The sequence below is a fragment of the Apium graveolens genome, unplaced genomic scaffold, assembly GCF_009905375.1.
Source record: "Apium graveolens cultivar Ventura unplaced genomic scaffold, ASM990537v1 ctg6510, whole genome shotgun sequence".
Classification (NCBI taxonomy): domain Eukaryota; kingdom Viridiplantae; phylum Streptophyta; class Magnoliopsida; order Apiales; family Apiaceae; genus Apium; species Apium graveolens.
In genome coordinates this window covers 53,237-67,448 of record NW_027419549.1, presented here as the reverse complement: position 1 = coordinate 67,448, position 14,212 = coordinate 53,237, and the positions used below count along the sequence as shown (strand labels likewise).

Here is a 14,212-nt window from a genome sequence, read left to right as displayed (position 1 = left end):
GATATTGCTGCATTCCATCACAGCTTAAGTGGGGGGCAATAATCTCTTCAAGAACAGTCAAGTCCTCTTGAAGGGTTTGGCGACTCAGCTGTTGTGTCTTCTTCTTATCAGAATCTGGAAAGCGATAAGAGATAAGTTTTCTTTACTTTCTTTGTCAATTACAGTCTTTATAATTTGTTATTGCCTTCGTGTTTTATTTCGTTAGTTGGTTATTTGCCATGTTCTTGTTATTATATATATAACTGCCCATTGTTGTGTGTAGTTAGAATTATACCCAACAAAAAATCAGTCTCAAACGCTCCCCTTTTTCCTTGTTACCAATACTCTTGGTCACCGCCCCAGGCTTAATCTTAATCTTGCCACCATCACTTTCACATCTCTTAAACAACTTAGCCTCATTCGTCAACGTTGTTGTTGTCATATTCTGTTGCGCACGCTCAATCTGCCTCATAATCTCCCTATCCTGCTTCTCATCATCCACCAAATCAGCCCTAACCCTCTTCCTCTTGTCCCTAAACAACCTCTCTGAATCGCTATTAACATACCTAATAAACCACCCCTTGAACGTCTCCTCCACCTTACACTTCCCCGTCTTGCCCAAATACTTAACAAACCAGTCAACGTCACCCACTGCGTAGAATTCATATGAAGATGATGCCTATCAGCAATATACTCATTATAAACAGACGTAGCCGCAACACGACTAAACCCATGACTCCTCTTGATATGCTCCAAAAACGTAAATTCAAACTCCTGCGAATAACATTCAACAACAAAATTAGGGTTCTGACCAAACACATGCATCTGACGTTAATGACCTTTACTCATACAGTGACATTTAAATCCATTCCCATCTCGACATTGTTTCTCACACATCTGACAACACCATTGTAGTTTTTCAAGCCCTCTTGCTTTCATTCGATTTGCTATTGCCTTTGGGCTTAAAAAATCATTCTTTCCCATCCCGCCGATTCAGACAATAACAGCGCACAATTCAATTCAAATAATAACGAGTATGTTTATCAATTAAACCATAGAATATAAACAATACAATAATCAGTTCGAGACTTACAAAAGTGTCGATGTCAATTCAGCTTCAAGCCTCTGTGCCAATATAGGTATTATATTATCGGATAATGTACAAATCAGACTCCGATTGAAAATCGGATCAAGTCCAATATATTATACTAACCTTGTTTATAATAAAAATATACAAACTTAATAAAATATTAATAATTAAATCGGTCAAATAATTTTTACCTATTAATAAATGATTATTTTCGAAAAATTAAATAATTTTTAAAACACTCTATAAATAAGTTTTATCTTTTAATAAATGATTATTTTTTATAATTTCTATTCATGTTACTAATTAGTTATTTATAGTCAAACTATGATTATTTGACTCATATAAATAATAAATATAATTTTTTTGCGAAAAAAAGAAATTATTATTTTTTTTAAAAAAAATTAGAAAATTACTTTATTTTTATATATAGCAATTCCGTATACCATTACAGGTTTAGCCAATAATAGTCGATCAGTATTTTATATTATAATAGCCAACCATTTAGTTCTCACCCGTTGGAGTGAATCGACGGTTATAAATTTTTTTATATAGAGAATAACTAATATGCCACCCTCAACCTTAGTTATCATTTTACTAGAGCTGTTCACGAATCGAGCCGAGTCGAGTTTTGACATAAACGAGCCGAGTTTTTTTTTTTTTTCTGACGAGCCGAGCCGAGCCGAGCCGAGCCGAGCTTTCTTATCGAACAAAAAAACGTGTTCGAGCTCGAGCTCGTTAACTAATGAGCCGGACACGAGTTTCAAATACGAGCCGAGCGGAGTCGAACTCAAGCCTATGAGTGAGCATTTCCCGGTTCAGAACCGAGAAGCGAATCGAACCGATCAAAAATTACGGTTCTAGTTCGGTTGTTCACCAATTCGGGTCCGGTTCGGTTCTTGTTTTTCTAGAAATTTCGGTTCTCGGTTCGGTTCGGTTCTTATAATACTAGAACCGTAAGAACCGAACCGTATATAAATGAATAAATACAAATATATATATAAATATAGTATATATTACGTATTATGTTTTCTTATTTATAATATTTTGATAAATTTTAAGAAAAATATGAATTTTATTGTATTACTCGTTTCTTTAAATATATTTGGAGTTTCGAATATTTTTATAAATATTTTTGTTCTTATATATTAGAAAATAATCGAATTTAAAATGATCCGCCACTAATAAAAATCTTTTTTTTACTAAATTACCCTCCATAAATAATCAAAACTAGTCAAAATTTAAAAAGTTATAATATAAAATAATATGAAAAATAAATAAATATAAAATAAAATATAAATTCGGTTCTTTCGGTTCGGTTCGACGGTTCCGGTTCGGATCTTACATATAAACGGGTCCGGTTCAATTCTTGAAATATTGTTATTTCGGTTCTCGGTTCTTTCGGTTCGGTCCGGTTCTGACCCGTTGCTCACCGAGGCCATAAATTAAATGAATCGAACTTTTTTGACCCACATTAACTATTTGAAGGCCAGCCCAGATTGAAGCCTAACCCAAAATTATCAAAAAAACCTAACCCTAAATTAGACACACACACAATCGCACCTTTTCCGAAATCACCGTCGCTCCTCCTCCGGCCGATGGTGTCTCCATGGTTTTATACTCGTTTCTCCAACAAGTGTATGTAAATAGGTTGTTTACAATCTGCCATTACTTCTGTTACCGATCCATTCCAATTAGAAACTAAAACAGCTTCGTTCATTTGTTTTTGTAAGTTTTTTTCAATTTCATAATCTTAAAAGTTCCGATCATTTGCATTTTTATTTTCTTATAGTTTGTTCAAATATAGGTACATGATTCATGTTTTAATTTATGTAATTGCTTACACATGTCCATCTACAGTGTAATATAGTTATTAAACTGAGCAGTTATTAAACTTTAAATTATCTTCAAGTGTTTAGTGAAACTCCTTTAAGTGTTGGCTTGCAGAACGCTATCGGAAAGAAAAGTATTTTTCTAAAAATAGAATTGGGGATCTGTATATTTTGTGCCACATGAAAAGTAAGCCGAAATAGTTCTACGCTATGAAACAATAGAATTATGGCCCTTATTCTCACAATTTGGGGAGAGAAGGCCCAAAATCTCACAAGTTGGATTATATGGCCTTTTCTATCACTCAAAAACGTTAATAAATTTTGCGTTTATATTTATTTACATATGACAGTGCTAGCGTAGTGGTTGTGTGGTACACATCAGTGCTATGTGCGCTTGGTCACCAGTGTTCGATTCCCAAGTGCACCATATTATTTTTTGAATCAGCACAAACGCAAATAACTGATGCGTGGCCTTCAAATAAACGCATCAAAATCTTGCGTTGAACCATTAACGCAAAATTAAACAGCGTTTTCTGAATTATTTCACAAGCAAATAAAATCAATTATAACTCTTAAACGCAAGTAATAGATGCGTTTTTCGTTTGAATTGGAAACGCAAAAAAACATTGCGTTTTTAAGTGATAGAAAAGGCCATATTTCAGCGCGCGTGAGATTCAGGGCCTTTTCTCCCCAAATTGTGATACTAAGCGCCATTACCCGAAACAATACTAAGTCCAAAAATTACTCTGTACCTCTAAAAAGACTTCAATCATTCAACCCTTGAATATAAAGTGATTCAGGATATAAACTGGATTAGAATAATCATGATCGAGTCTCACCTTTTTACCACAACATTCCGTTGTCACAAACTTACAATTTGTATTCATAGATCTAGGAATATGGTTTGAATAACACAAACTGTACGTTTCACCGATTGCTTGTGTCATTCCTTATTTCAGCATGTGAACTGAAAGCAGGCTGCTTATAACAATGTTATCATTTGCCATGTTATAGGCTCATAGCATGTCTTGTGCTCCAATTATTATTATTTTTTTGTGTTTTTATGAATGAGTTGTTTATAAAAGATTAATCTATTGTATTAAAAGAGGAGTAGTTAGTTATCTAATGTGTTTTTTATATTCTTGCTTACAAAGGGATCTGATAAACTTGTGACTGCATATTATTATTAACATAATGATGGATTTGTCACTAAGAAAGTAAGTGGAATATTATGATAGTCTTATTTAATTTGTTGGTTGGCTAACTTCATAAAAATTTGTCTTGTAATTGCAGGAATGAGGTCATTTAGGTTGTTGTGACCTACCAGTCCAGATAAAATGTTGTGCGCCCATACACTACTTGATTGTTTTTTCTAGCTTTTTAACTTTGTTTGATTTCTACTAGGAACTACATTTTTACTTTTACTTTTGGTAAGATTAAAAAATTCTTTTTAATATGGGATTTAGTCTTTCATACTTTTTTGAGTTTCTTTTTTTTATTTAAATATTGTGCCTTTAAATATTTTAGGATTTGAGGAGATTACCCATCCTATTTTAAATCAGATATGACGTGGTCGTTCATTGTGGTTACTTGATTACAAGGAGGGTGTGGAGTAAGATCTACAGCTATTGAAGGTGGGAATTAGGTATATATCTGCTTATATTAATTGTTATTGTGACAAATGATGTTTGTTTGTTTTTCTAGCTTCCAATTGGTTTGTTCTGCTGCACTTTAATGTTAGAGCGTATGATTGGGCTTGTACTGAATTTTGATACCTATTTAATTCCATGGACCAAGGATTAAAAAGTAATTGCAACATATGGTAACTGCCTGTGCGGATGTAATTGTTTTGTACAGTACATTACTGTTTAGGGGTTTTTTAGTTTTTTCATGTAAACTAGCCAAACGAAAATTGTTTATGGTGGTAAGAAAGATTGTGGAAGAGAGAAATTTGGGTCTATAAAAAAGGGGAGAAAAAGGTTTAGGGTCACCATTTGATTTCATTGACGTGTTGCTTACTGAAAAGAAAGAATCTTCTTGATATCTTTCTTATTTCAACTAACAATAAATCAAAAGATGACTAAATTTGTGATGATTGAGCATTTCATATTATTATCAATACATTACGAAATTGTTTCTTTTGGGGGCCATAATTTTTCTTCTATATGCTTTCTATGACTAACAATGCAAAGGGTGAGAAGAAGATAATATGCAGGCCTAGATCAGTTTTGCTGACAAAAGTCATGTGCAACTCACAGGCCAGGAGCTAATATAAAATTTTAAGAAAGCATGAGTTGATGTAACTAATACAAGTGGTAATGATCCTTCATCACACAAGGTATAACAACGTTCCCACCTGGGAAACAAATCTTCTTCAGCTGTTGTACTTTAATTAATATATTTTTTGTATAATATATCGATCGTTTAACTAATAAATTTTACTCTTGACATCAGCACTGCATTAATTTACAAGAATTAGCCCCAAAACCTGAACTTTAAAAAAAAATAATTGCGTGCACTATGTAGCTGTATAGTGTATTTGTATCTCACGACGGTCTATATTCAATTTATATTTGAATGTGATTTAAAAGGATTTAGCACTTCTTCGATGTTGACTGACCTGGTTGGTTACCTGGAGCTGGAAGTTGCACACCGGCAGGTATGCAATAGATCGGCTTCATTTAACTGTACATTAGGCAGAAGTTGCGGATGATTTTGATCTAATTTGGTAGCTATTATCGATAAAAAACACGCGGGAAAAGCTTGCAATTTTTGGTCAACTGATTGCACTAGATTCAAAAGCTTATGATATTAACAGAAATGTGTACTGTAATAGACCTTAATTTTTTACTTGCTTCCGGTTTTAATATTACCCTTGGTTCAAATTACCTGTTAAATGTGGGAAGTATTGAACCTCCACATAACTTTAGATATTTGGCACAATATACATAGCAGCTTATACTGGACTGGTGAACACGGTTAGTGCCCCAGCTTTCCACTTTTACTAATGATTCAATATCAGATTGTTGTAGCGTATTTAATTTTGTAGGCAGACAAAAGTTTGGTTATTAAAAAACATTGGATAAAGTAGATCATTGTTGAGCTTGTTAATAAATATATGGTAAAACACAATTTGTACAATAATAAATTTTTAATTCAGTTCCTATTTAGTACTATCCTTCTTTGAAATATGTTTGCTTTAGTAATATTTTGTTTGTGAATTCCTGGAAACAAAATTCTCTCTACGGAAGGAGTCGGTAACCGGTGACTTCTTTCAAGGCATGGTGACATCTTAATGCTTGTGCTCTTTTTTACGCAAGTTGCTTCATAGTTAGTAGATTCATTTTCTTTAGTAATATCCCGAAAAAAATGGTTCATCTACCTTTATATATTAGAAGGCAACCAAGGTTAAAAAGGGATAAATAATTGTACGTGAAATGACTGATGTATCCCTACTTCACTAATAATAACAGATGCCACAACCAAATACATGTATCTGTATGTAGAAGCTGTACGTACATCACATAATTAGGTCCTCCACTGCTTTCTTAAAGATCTTACTTAAATCATATTCTTATTCTAATGTGTGGCCCTAATTATGTTTAGTGCGATTGATTGTTGAGAAAGTGAGGGAACCAATCCCCCTTCCCGTTCCTTCTATTCTTTTGTAGAAAACACCAGTTTGTTGACTTTCTCTTATGTTTATATTTCTGTCAAGATGTTACTAGAGTTTCTCTTATAATTACTTGGAAATATGGTTGCAATGAAGGCATTCACTTTTTTTGGTTAAAGAAATTTATCTACACATTCTATATAAAATACTATTTCATTACATTTATTGTTCGCAATAAAAGATCTAAGCATATGTTTTAATCTTGTTCCATGATTTTTTTTCCAAAGACCAAATTCATTGTGTAGTATTTTGTTGTAGTACATAACTTGTTATGTTCTTGTAATTAATTTTCTGCTATTTTTAATTTTGAATTCATTGTTTTTAGGACTAGAAAAATCTTACACTTAACTTTACAGTGACCAAAGAACAAACAAACGTGAAAGGAAAAAGATGTACATCCAGGCTCTCATGGATGAGTACGTGGATACGTTGAGTTGAGCTGAACTGAGGTAATCTACTTATACTTTCATATATTACAAGACAACAAATGTTGCAAAATACTACGAAAGAAAAGTATTTTGTAGACAACCGGGGTACTTCTAAAATTGTGGATCTCGAGTAGCTCGATAATTATTATTTCTCGTAGCATAAGGTACTTTAGAGCAATATACTTTTTTGCTGCTTCTTTTGCACAAATTATACACACACACACACACAGAGATATATGTGTGTGTGTGTATGCTGCTGTTTTGAAACAGAATTTGCACATATTCTAGCTTGATTTAGAATCTGCACTTCTAATACTGTTGCATTTGCCCAGAATCTGACTATTTTTTTCTGTTGCCATACTTATAATTGTTTCTTCCCAGAATCTGCATATTTCTTTTTAAAATCCGTTATTTAAAATAAGAAACAACTACATTTAATCAAAATTTGGTTAATTTACTGCTACTTCTGCATATTTTTCTGCTATTTTAAACCAAAATCTGTTACATCATGTTTGTGTAAAATCATTAAAGATGTGGATTGCATAACCAAAAAATTGCAGATAAACAATGGTGTCAAAGTTAGAAAGACTAGAACTAATATATCCTAATTAGTGCAATATCCCAGAAATGTACTTTGTCAATAATTTCCATTTTCTTTCCAATATTTTAGAATTGTGTTTCCCAGGCTCTCTTCTGAAGATATTTTTCCTAGTGTTCATTTGCATTATGTATAAATTCAGTTACCTCCTTTCTTGGTTTGGTCAAGATAATAATCTTTCTTTTAAGCAATTATGGGGGGACGGAAATTTTGGAAAGCTTTTGACCCACAAATTAAGAGTTTTTCCAAATATTTCTTTCATCATCTGATTAGATTAGTATATGAAAAGTGTACGCAGTTAGCCTGGATAAATCCTTGTAATGACATAATTTATTCATTTAATAGTTCTCTTGTCTCTTACCTAGGTGTGACTTTAACATTATTCCCAATATAAATGTTGCTCTCATAATATAACTGAAAGCTTTTGTTTTAAACAAGTTTCTGGGAGATGGATGTATTATAAGGAGTACATACTAACTTTGTTTGGGAGATACAACACTCTTAGAATTTAGTCAAAATGATTAACAAAAAAGGAGTATCATATTGGTCAAGGCTATATACAAAGATGTCGCAACTATAGGATCCTCTGGAAAGCTCGTTTTTATTATTCTTTTTAATTGAATTCGAGAATTATAAATCATTTGAAAGGTTGAGGCATTTGTCAGCGTAGCGAGTCGAAGCCTTCCATTTATTTGCTTCCCCCTTTTCCCCCACCCTACCTTTCATTTCTGCTAAAGCTTCCCCAGTTTATTGGATTAATTGATTGGATACCTTATGGGATTAATTGATTGGATACCTGAGAACTATAATCTTTCCTCAAAACAGCTTCTGCGATGATAGATAATAGTCAGGTTTGTATCTATGCCCCGACATCCAATTTTAGACTTTGAACTTATGCTCGTCATGAAATTTGACTATAATAATTTCTCTATGAGTTTAAGTTGTTTAAAACATCATATTAGTTTGAAATTATATTTTGTACATTTGTTTAATTTTTATTAATAAATTATATACATTTTAGATATACAGACCACCTGCGTCACATGTATTTCCCTGTGGTTTTAAAAAAAGTTACCACACCACTTTAGCTAATAAGGTTTGTGCATGATCCATCATAATTTGTATATGAACATTCAAACTTGGTATGATTTCATTTTTTTTAAATTTCTTTTTCTCAATCCAAATTTCAGCTATCTTTTTCACCTTTGCTTTTGCAGAGTGCTTATAAATATTTAAGTATTTAAAGATATTTGATGTTATGAGTTACGCCCGTACTTTGTATGAGTTAACATAAAGGTCCGTGCCTTGCACGGAATTTTAAGGCACGGGCTTCTACGCTAATTAATATATATTTATCGAAAAAACTCAAAATACAACTAATTTATGTATTAGAAATTGGTAAGTAGCAGTTGCGAAGAAATACATTACACAGTCACCCCCTCCCTCGTTACTCATCTGCCTTCCGCCTCCGCTTCCGCCTCACAAAGTACTCACAAAATTAAATTAGTCTGTTTCTTGTTTTGTGATTCGTTTAAAACTTGGGTATGTGATTGTAATTTGATTCAAACATGGGTATGTGATATTCTCTGTAAATCGCTGGATCCGATTCTGTTGGTTGGTATGTGATGTGATGTCTGTTTAGATATATGTATATGCAATTGTAAATATTATTGATGAACTGAATAGATTAATATTAAAATTAGATTAATGGACTTGCTATTGATTGATTGATTTAATTGTTTAGAGTGTTTTTAGTTCAACCTTTACAATAACATCTTTTAATATGGACTTGTTCAATTCTGAAACATGTCAAAAATTGTTTCAGCACAAGGTAATTTGAACTTGATTTTACTATGGAAATTCTCCACATAGTATTTGTATCAGTTATCAGTATATTATGTCAGATAGTTGCTCTGAGGTTTGTCTCTTTCTTATTTATATTGATATTCTCATTATTTTCTTACTACCAGAATGAATTATGCGCACACGAAATAAAGGGACAAAACACCTTTAAAATGTTTGAGTTTGTTACTATTGGTTCTCAAGGACACCTCACACAGTTGAAGCTGTTGCAGCTATTTTGGATATTCTATTGGAAGGGAATCTTTGTCATTGTAGCTGATAATGATTTGACAGAGGATAGGTGGCTACTATGGCTTTAACTTTTCTATAATTGATGCTAAGTGATTTTTGAAATGTTTTGATGCTTGTAATTAGCCACTTGCAGTAAATCTAGCCTGATCATGGTTGGGACAATTCATAACTGAAGTAAAAGTATAAAATCCATCCTGATTAGGATTTAAAATGTAAGTTCTGTTGTTCATTTTATTCAACCAGTCGGTGACTCGAACCAAGCAACCCGACTAGTCGACTGGTAGACCGTACAGTCTACAAGGTGACTGAAATATTGACATGCACCTAGTCAAATACTCTAGTCGGCCTTCCTTGACTGCCTACTAGACTAGTTGCCGACTGGTGGAGCGGCATGACAAGTCTCAGTATAGACTTAGAGGTATTCTCATGAATCCAACCTATGGATAAAGATGTAAATTGTTTACTTGTTTCCGTCTTCTTTTTATCTCTCTTAATGAATGTATTAACCCCTGGTTCCTCAAAGTAACATACCTTCCTCATGATTTATTTTCTTTATCCATGGAGAGATAAGGAAGGAAACATTAATGGTTAGACTCCCCAAAATTATCTCCAACTTCTACTTTTCTTTGTTACATAACATAGCCCTCAGACAGGTTATTGGGGATCTTCATAAATGTTACTTTGTACCTTCATTTGAACATTTGTCTCATGACAGGGATAACTTTCATGTGTTACAATTTGTTTTAGACTTCACTTTTTAGTAAAAAAATTGTGATTCTTTTAAAGGAATATTATGATGTTCTATATTGTTTTCCAGCATTCAAAGACGGGAAACCTATTGGTGATCGGGTAACTGATCTATCATCATTACAGAAATAACTCATAAAGACTATGATACAGTTTCCAATTTGTGTAATGACATATTCAGCTTTGTCGTTTTGAAATGCAGGCCAATTCGATATGGTTGTACATAGTACCTTGGGGAATGAGAAGTCTTCTGAATTATGTGAAGACAAGATATGGGAATCCCTTAGTCATAATAACTGAAAATGGTAAAACTGGTTACTCAATAACACTCTGCAGAACAAGATTTTTTTTGGAAAAAAAAAAGCCAATCTGACTTTATTTTTATTCCTCTTTTCTAAATGTTCATGCTAGGTATGGATGATGCAAATAACTCATCTATTTCCATTAAGGATGCGCTGAAGGATGAGAAAAGGATCAAATACCATAACGATTACTTGACAAACGTGCTTGCAGCTATCACGTAAGCCAATTCACTGCTTAGTAGACATGTTAAATCTGCTAATGTCATTAGTTAATGAAGATACTTAAAAAATCTGACCAAGCCTTGTAATTTACAGGGAAGATGGATGTAACGTGAAAGGATACTTTGCTTGGTCTCTCTTGGATAACTTTGAATGGGCATCTGGATTCAGTTCAAGGTTTGGTCTGTATTATGTTGATTACCATGACAAGCTCAGAAGATATGCGAAGGACTCAGCTTACTGGTTTAAGAGATTCTTGGCTCCAAATTAGTTTAACTAAGCTTAAAGCATTTGTAAAATCAAACATTAAAGATTCTAAAAATATCTTACATTATTTACTGATAAAATGAACTTACATTATTGCTCTGCGAAATGTTGACTTTTTAGGCTAGATCCTCGTCTCAGGTTTTGGTTTCCCATCTATCGACCAAGTGTAAGATTTCAATGTTTCTAATTTATATATATAAATCCATATGGATGATAATGTTATACTATCCTCAAGGTCATCATGGAGTTGATAAAGATGGACAACCAGTTTATATTGAAAGTTTGGGTAAAGTTGATGCTAACAAGATCATGCAAGCCACTACACTAGACCGCTATGTTAAGTATCATGTTCAAGAATTTGAGAGGAACTTTAATGATAAATTTCCAGCCTGCTCAATTGCTGCAAAGAAACATATTGATCAAAGCACAACCATTCTTGATGTACAAGGGGTGGTAAACCATTCTTGATGTACAAGGGGTGGTATGTGGATATTCTCATAATACGTAGGGTTGCTGAAATTTTGATGGCGCATAGTTGGGATAATTGTTATCTTTTACTTTAAATGCATTTCAGTCTCCAAATTTCTGTTGCTTGTTTTATAGCACACCAATGGATTTTGTTGAGTCGTCTTACCTTTGTAATATTTAGCATTTTATCGCGTTTCACGTTGCTTCTTTTCTTATTCCATCTGAAAAGAAGACATGGCTTAATATTGAGAGGTACTGTGCTGTAAAATTGAAATGAGTTACCTACGTGGTTGAATGGCAGGGACTGAAAAGTTTTAATAAAGCGGCCAGGGACCTTTTCCAACGTATTCAGAGTATTGATGGTAATAATCACCCCGAGGTAATAACTTCTCTGTAGTTACACTAATTTCTTAGTCTTTCCTAATTTGTGCCTGAAGTTTTTAACTCCTTATTACTTGATTTACTGTAGACCTTGTGCCGCATGTACATCATTAATGCTGGCTCTGGATTCAGGCTACTGTGGAACACAGTCAAATCATTCCTTGACCCAAAAACTACTGCCAAGATCAATGTATGTTTGTATCCATATAACAATGATTCTGATAGTAGTGAAGTCAACCTGCTAAACAAGGTAATGGCTTTGTATACCAGGTCCTTGGAAATAAGTACCAAAGCAAGTTGCTGGAGATAATTGATGCTAGGTAAACTTCAAAATATAAAATACGTGTAACATTCCTTTCTGAATGTCGTTCAGGAAAAGAGCTGTTAGGTTTTATGAAATAATTTTATGTAAATCCTTTCAAAATGGGCATGCATTCTCCACTTGAGCATCTCTTAGGCACCTAAAGCTAATCTCTTCTTTCTCTAGTGAGCTCCCAGAGTTTTTAGGAGGTACTTGTGATTGCGCAAAGAAAGGTGGCTGTATGCAATCGGATAAGGGGCCATGGAATGATCCTGAGATCATGAAGGTTGTATTCTGTCTTCTTTCAGTTTTCAAATTTTAATATCTGGGAAATGGGGATTCATTATTTTATTATTTAATACTCTGTACTTTGTTTCTTACAAATATTACTTGCAACTTGGACAAACTCCGTGCAAGCTGACAAGTTTGCCCTTTCCCAAGGTATATACATTATCTTACCTTGCTATATTCAGATAAGTATTCCTAATGATTTTTTTGTTTTTGTTTTGCTTTAGCTCTTTTAATGTTATTCATAATCATTAATTTGAGTGTCAGGGCATTCTGGTATCAACTTGAATTATGACATTCAATATTTTTTTGTTACATCTGATAGCTCAACACTTTTACCCGATCCATAATCCATGCAAGCCAAGTGATGGACTAAGCAGCCAGATTTTCAATGGGATGATGACCCTTTTGATGGGCATTGCGGCTATAGTCCAACTGACTAGAAATGTTTACCGAAGGCTTACTGCTGCCACTCTCTACTCCAGCTCTATGCCTGGTGCTGATGATTCTGTTAGAGGTCAGGCACATCCCTACAATATGCCTTCAGTAACTGTATCTCACAATGACTACTTAATGAAGATGAAGCGTATAAGCAATCTTGAGGAAACAGTCATCATTCTCAGCCAGAAACCGGCAACAATGCCGAATGCAGCTTTCTCTCGTGTCCATGATCTAGAACAAGAGATTTCAGCTACCAAAAAGGTATAGGTTTAGTTGTTTTTTTCAAAAAAATTATTAATTGATGATTAGATCAAAGAAACAACAAAATCTTGAATGGTGTTCATATATGCTGCACCTATGTCTAATCATGGTATCTGTTCAGGATCTTGATGATGCCCTTGTGCAACAAGCACACCTCATAGCCTTCATGGAGAAGAAGAAGAAAAAGAAGTTTATTTTCTAGAGTGCAAAGTTGAATGTATTAGTGGAGGTATATACTGTGCTAAGCTAGAAGTTGGTAAATATGTCATTATTTTCATTTCAGAATTACCTTGTTAAGTACCCAGTGTAAAGCATTTTGTATTTTTAGAAAGGACTATATCCAATTTCCTCTCATTTCATTTGTATAAAGTATAAACTCTCTGGCATGGTTCTTGGCTGCTAATAACATGTGTTTTGGACACCTCATTTGCGTGTCTGGCATATTCAACATCTTTTCAAAAAAAAAATGGTTCACATCTCGATAAATATTTTCCCAAAAATACTTATCTTTGATCAATAAAAAGTTTACCTCGTCCAAAGTGTTCACCAAGTTCTCGTAGCTTTTTAATATTCCTTCCGTCCCATTATACGTTTCCTATTTTGACTTTTGACACTATTCATGTAAAGCGATTGACTATTAATTTATGTTTAATCTATAAAAATTAAATATAATCATGAGTGATAACAATCCGTATTTATGAGTACTTTAATATAATGAAATTTTTATATTTAATAGTAATACGAAATTAAAGATATTAACAATCAAAAGTGTGCGGTGATAAACGTGTCCAACACAAATAGAAAACGTTTTTAGGGACGAAGAGAGTAATATATTCTCTAAAAGAG

The 14,212-nt window shown here is 33.4% G+C and overlaps 3 protein-coding genes, 1 long non-coding RNA gene and 1 pseudogene across 24 annotated transcripts; 4 read left to right on the top strand and 1 right to left on the bottom strand.

Moving 5' to 3' along the window:
- Positions 1-268: 268 nt before the first annotated feature.
- Positions 269-1,001, bottom strand: LOC141703328 (KIN17-like protein; annotated as a pseudogene).
- A 1,536-nt stretch (positions 1,002-2,537) lies between these two features.
- Positions 2,538-10,546, top strand: LOC141703321 (uncharacterized). 21 transcript variants are annotated; one of them, XR_012567497.1, is made up of 7 exons: positions 2,538-2,794; positions 4,192-4,328; positions 4,426-4,532; positions 5,157-5,236; positions 5,544-5,673; positions 6,897-7,020; positions 9,568-10,233. It is a non-coding gene; the product is annotated as an uncharacterized LOC141703321 (long non-coding RNA). The 21 variants fall into 21 exon arrangements; XR_012567489.1 differs by having other exon boundaries at positions 5,490-5,673; XR_012567496.1 differs by having other exon boundaries at positions 5,114-5,236; positions 5,490-5,673.
- Positions 10,547-11,450, top strand: LOC141703319 (beta-glucosidase 6-like). The gene is made up of 3 exons (XM_074506869.1): positions 10,547-10,743; positions 10,850-10,958; positions 11,056-11,450. The coding sequence occupies exons 1-3, from the start codon at positions 10,635-10,637 to the stop codon at positions 11,228-11,230; spliced, it is 393 nt and encodes a 130-aa protein (XP_074362970.1). The 5' UTR covers positions 10,547-10,634; the 3' UTR covers positions 11,231-11,450.
- LOC141703326 (phosphatidylinositol/phosphatidylcholine transfer protein SFH12-like) lies at positions 11,443-12,900 on the top strand. The gene is made up of 4 exons (XM_074506872.1): positions 11,443-11,679; positions 11,996-12,073; positions 12,164-12,325; positions 12,892-12,900. The coding sequence occupies exons 1-4, from the start codon at positions 11,443-11,445 to the stop codon at positions 12,898-12,900; spliced, it is 486 nt and encodes a 161-aa protein (XP_074362973.1).
- On the top strand, positions 11,765-13,787 carry LOC141703320 (phosphatidylinositol/phosphatidylcholine transfer protein SFH10-like). Its single transcript, XM_074506870.1, has 6 exons — positions 11,765-12,073; positions 12,164-12,265; positions 12,346-12,395; positions 12,563-12,817; positions 12,990-13,366; positions 13,488-13,787. Exons 5-6 carry the CDS (start codon positions 13,061-13,063, stop codon positions 13,566-13,568), a joined length of 387 nt encoding a protein of 128 aa, XP_074362971.1. The 5' UTR covers positions 11,765-12,073; positions 12,164-12,265; positions 12,346-12,395; positions 12,563-12,817; positions 12,990-13,060; the 3' UTR covers positions 13,569-13,787.
- Positions 13,788-14,212: the final 425 nt, after the last annotated feature.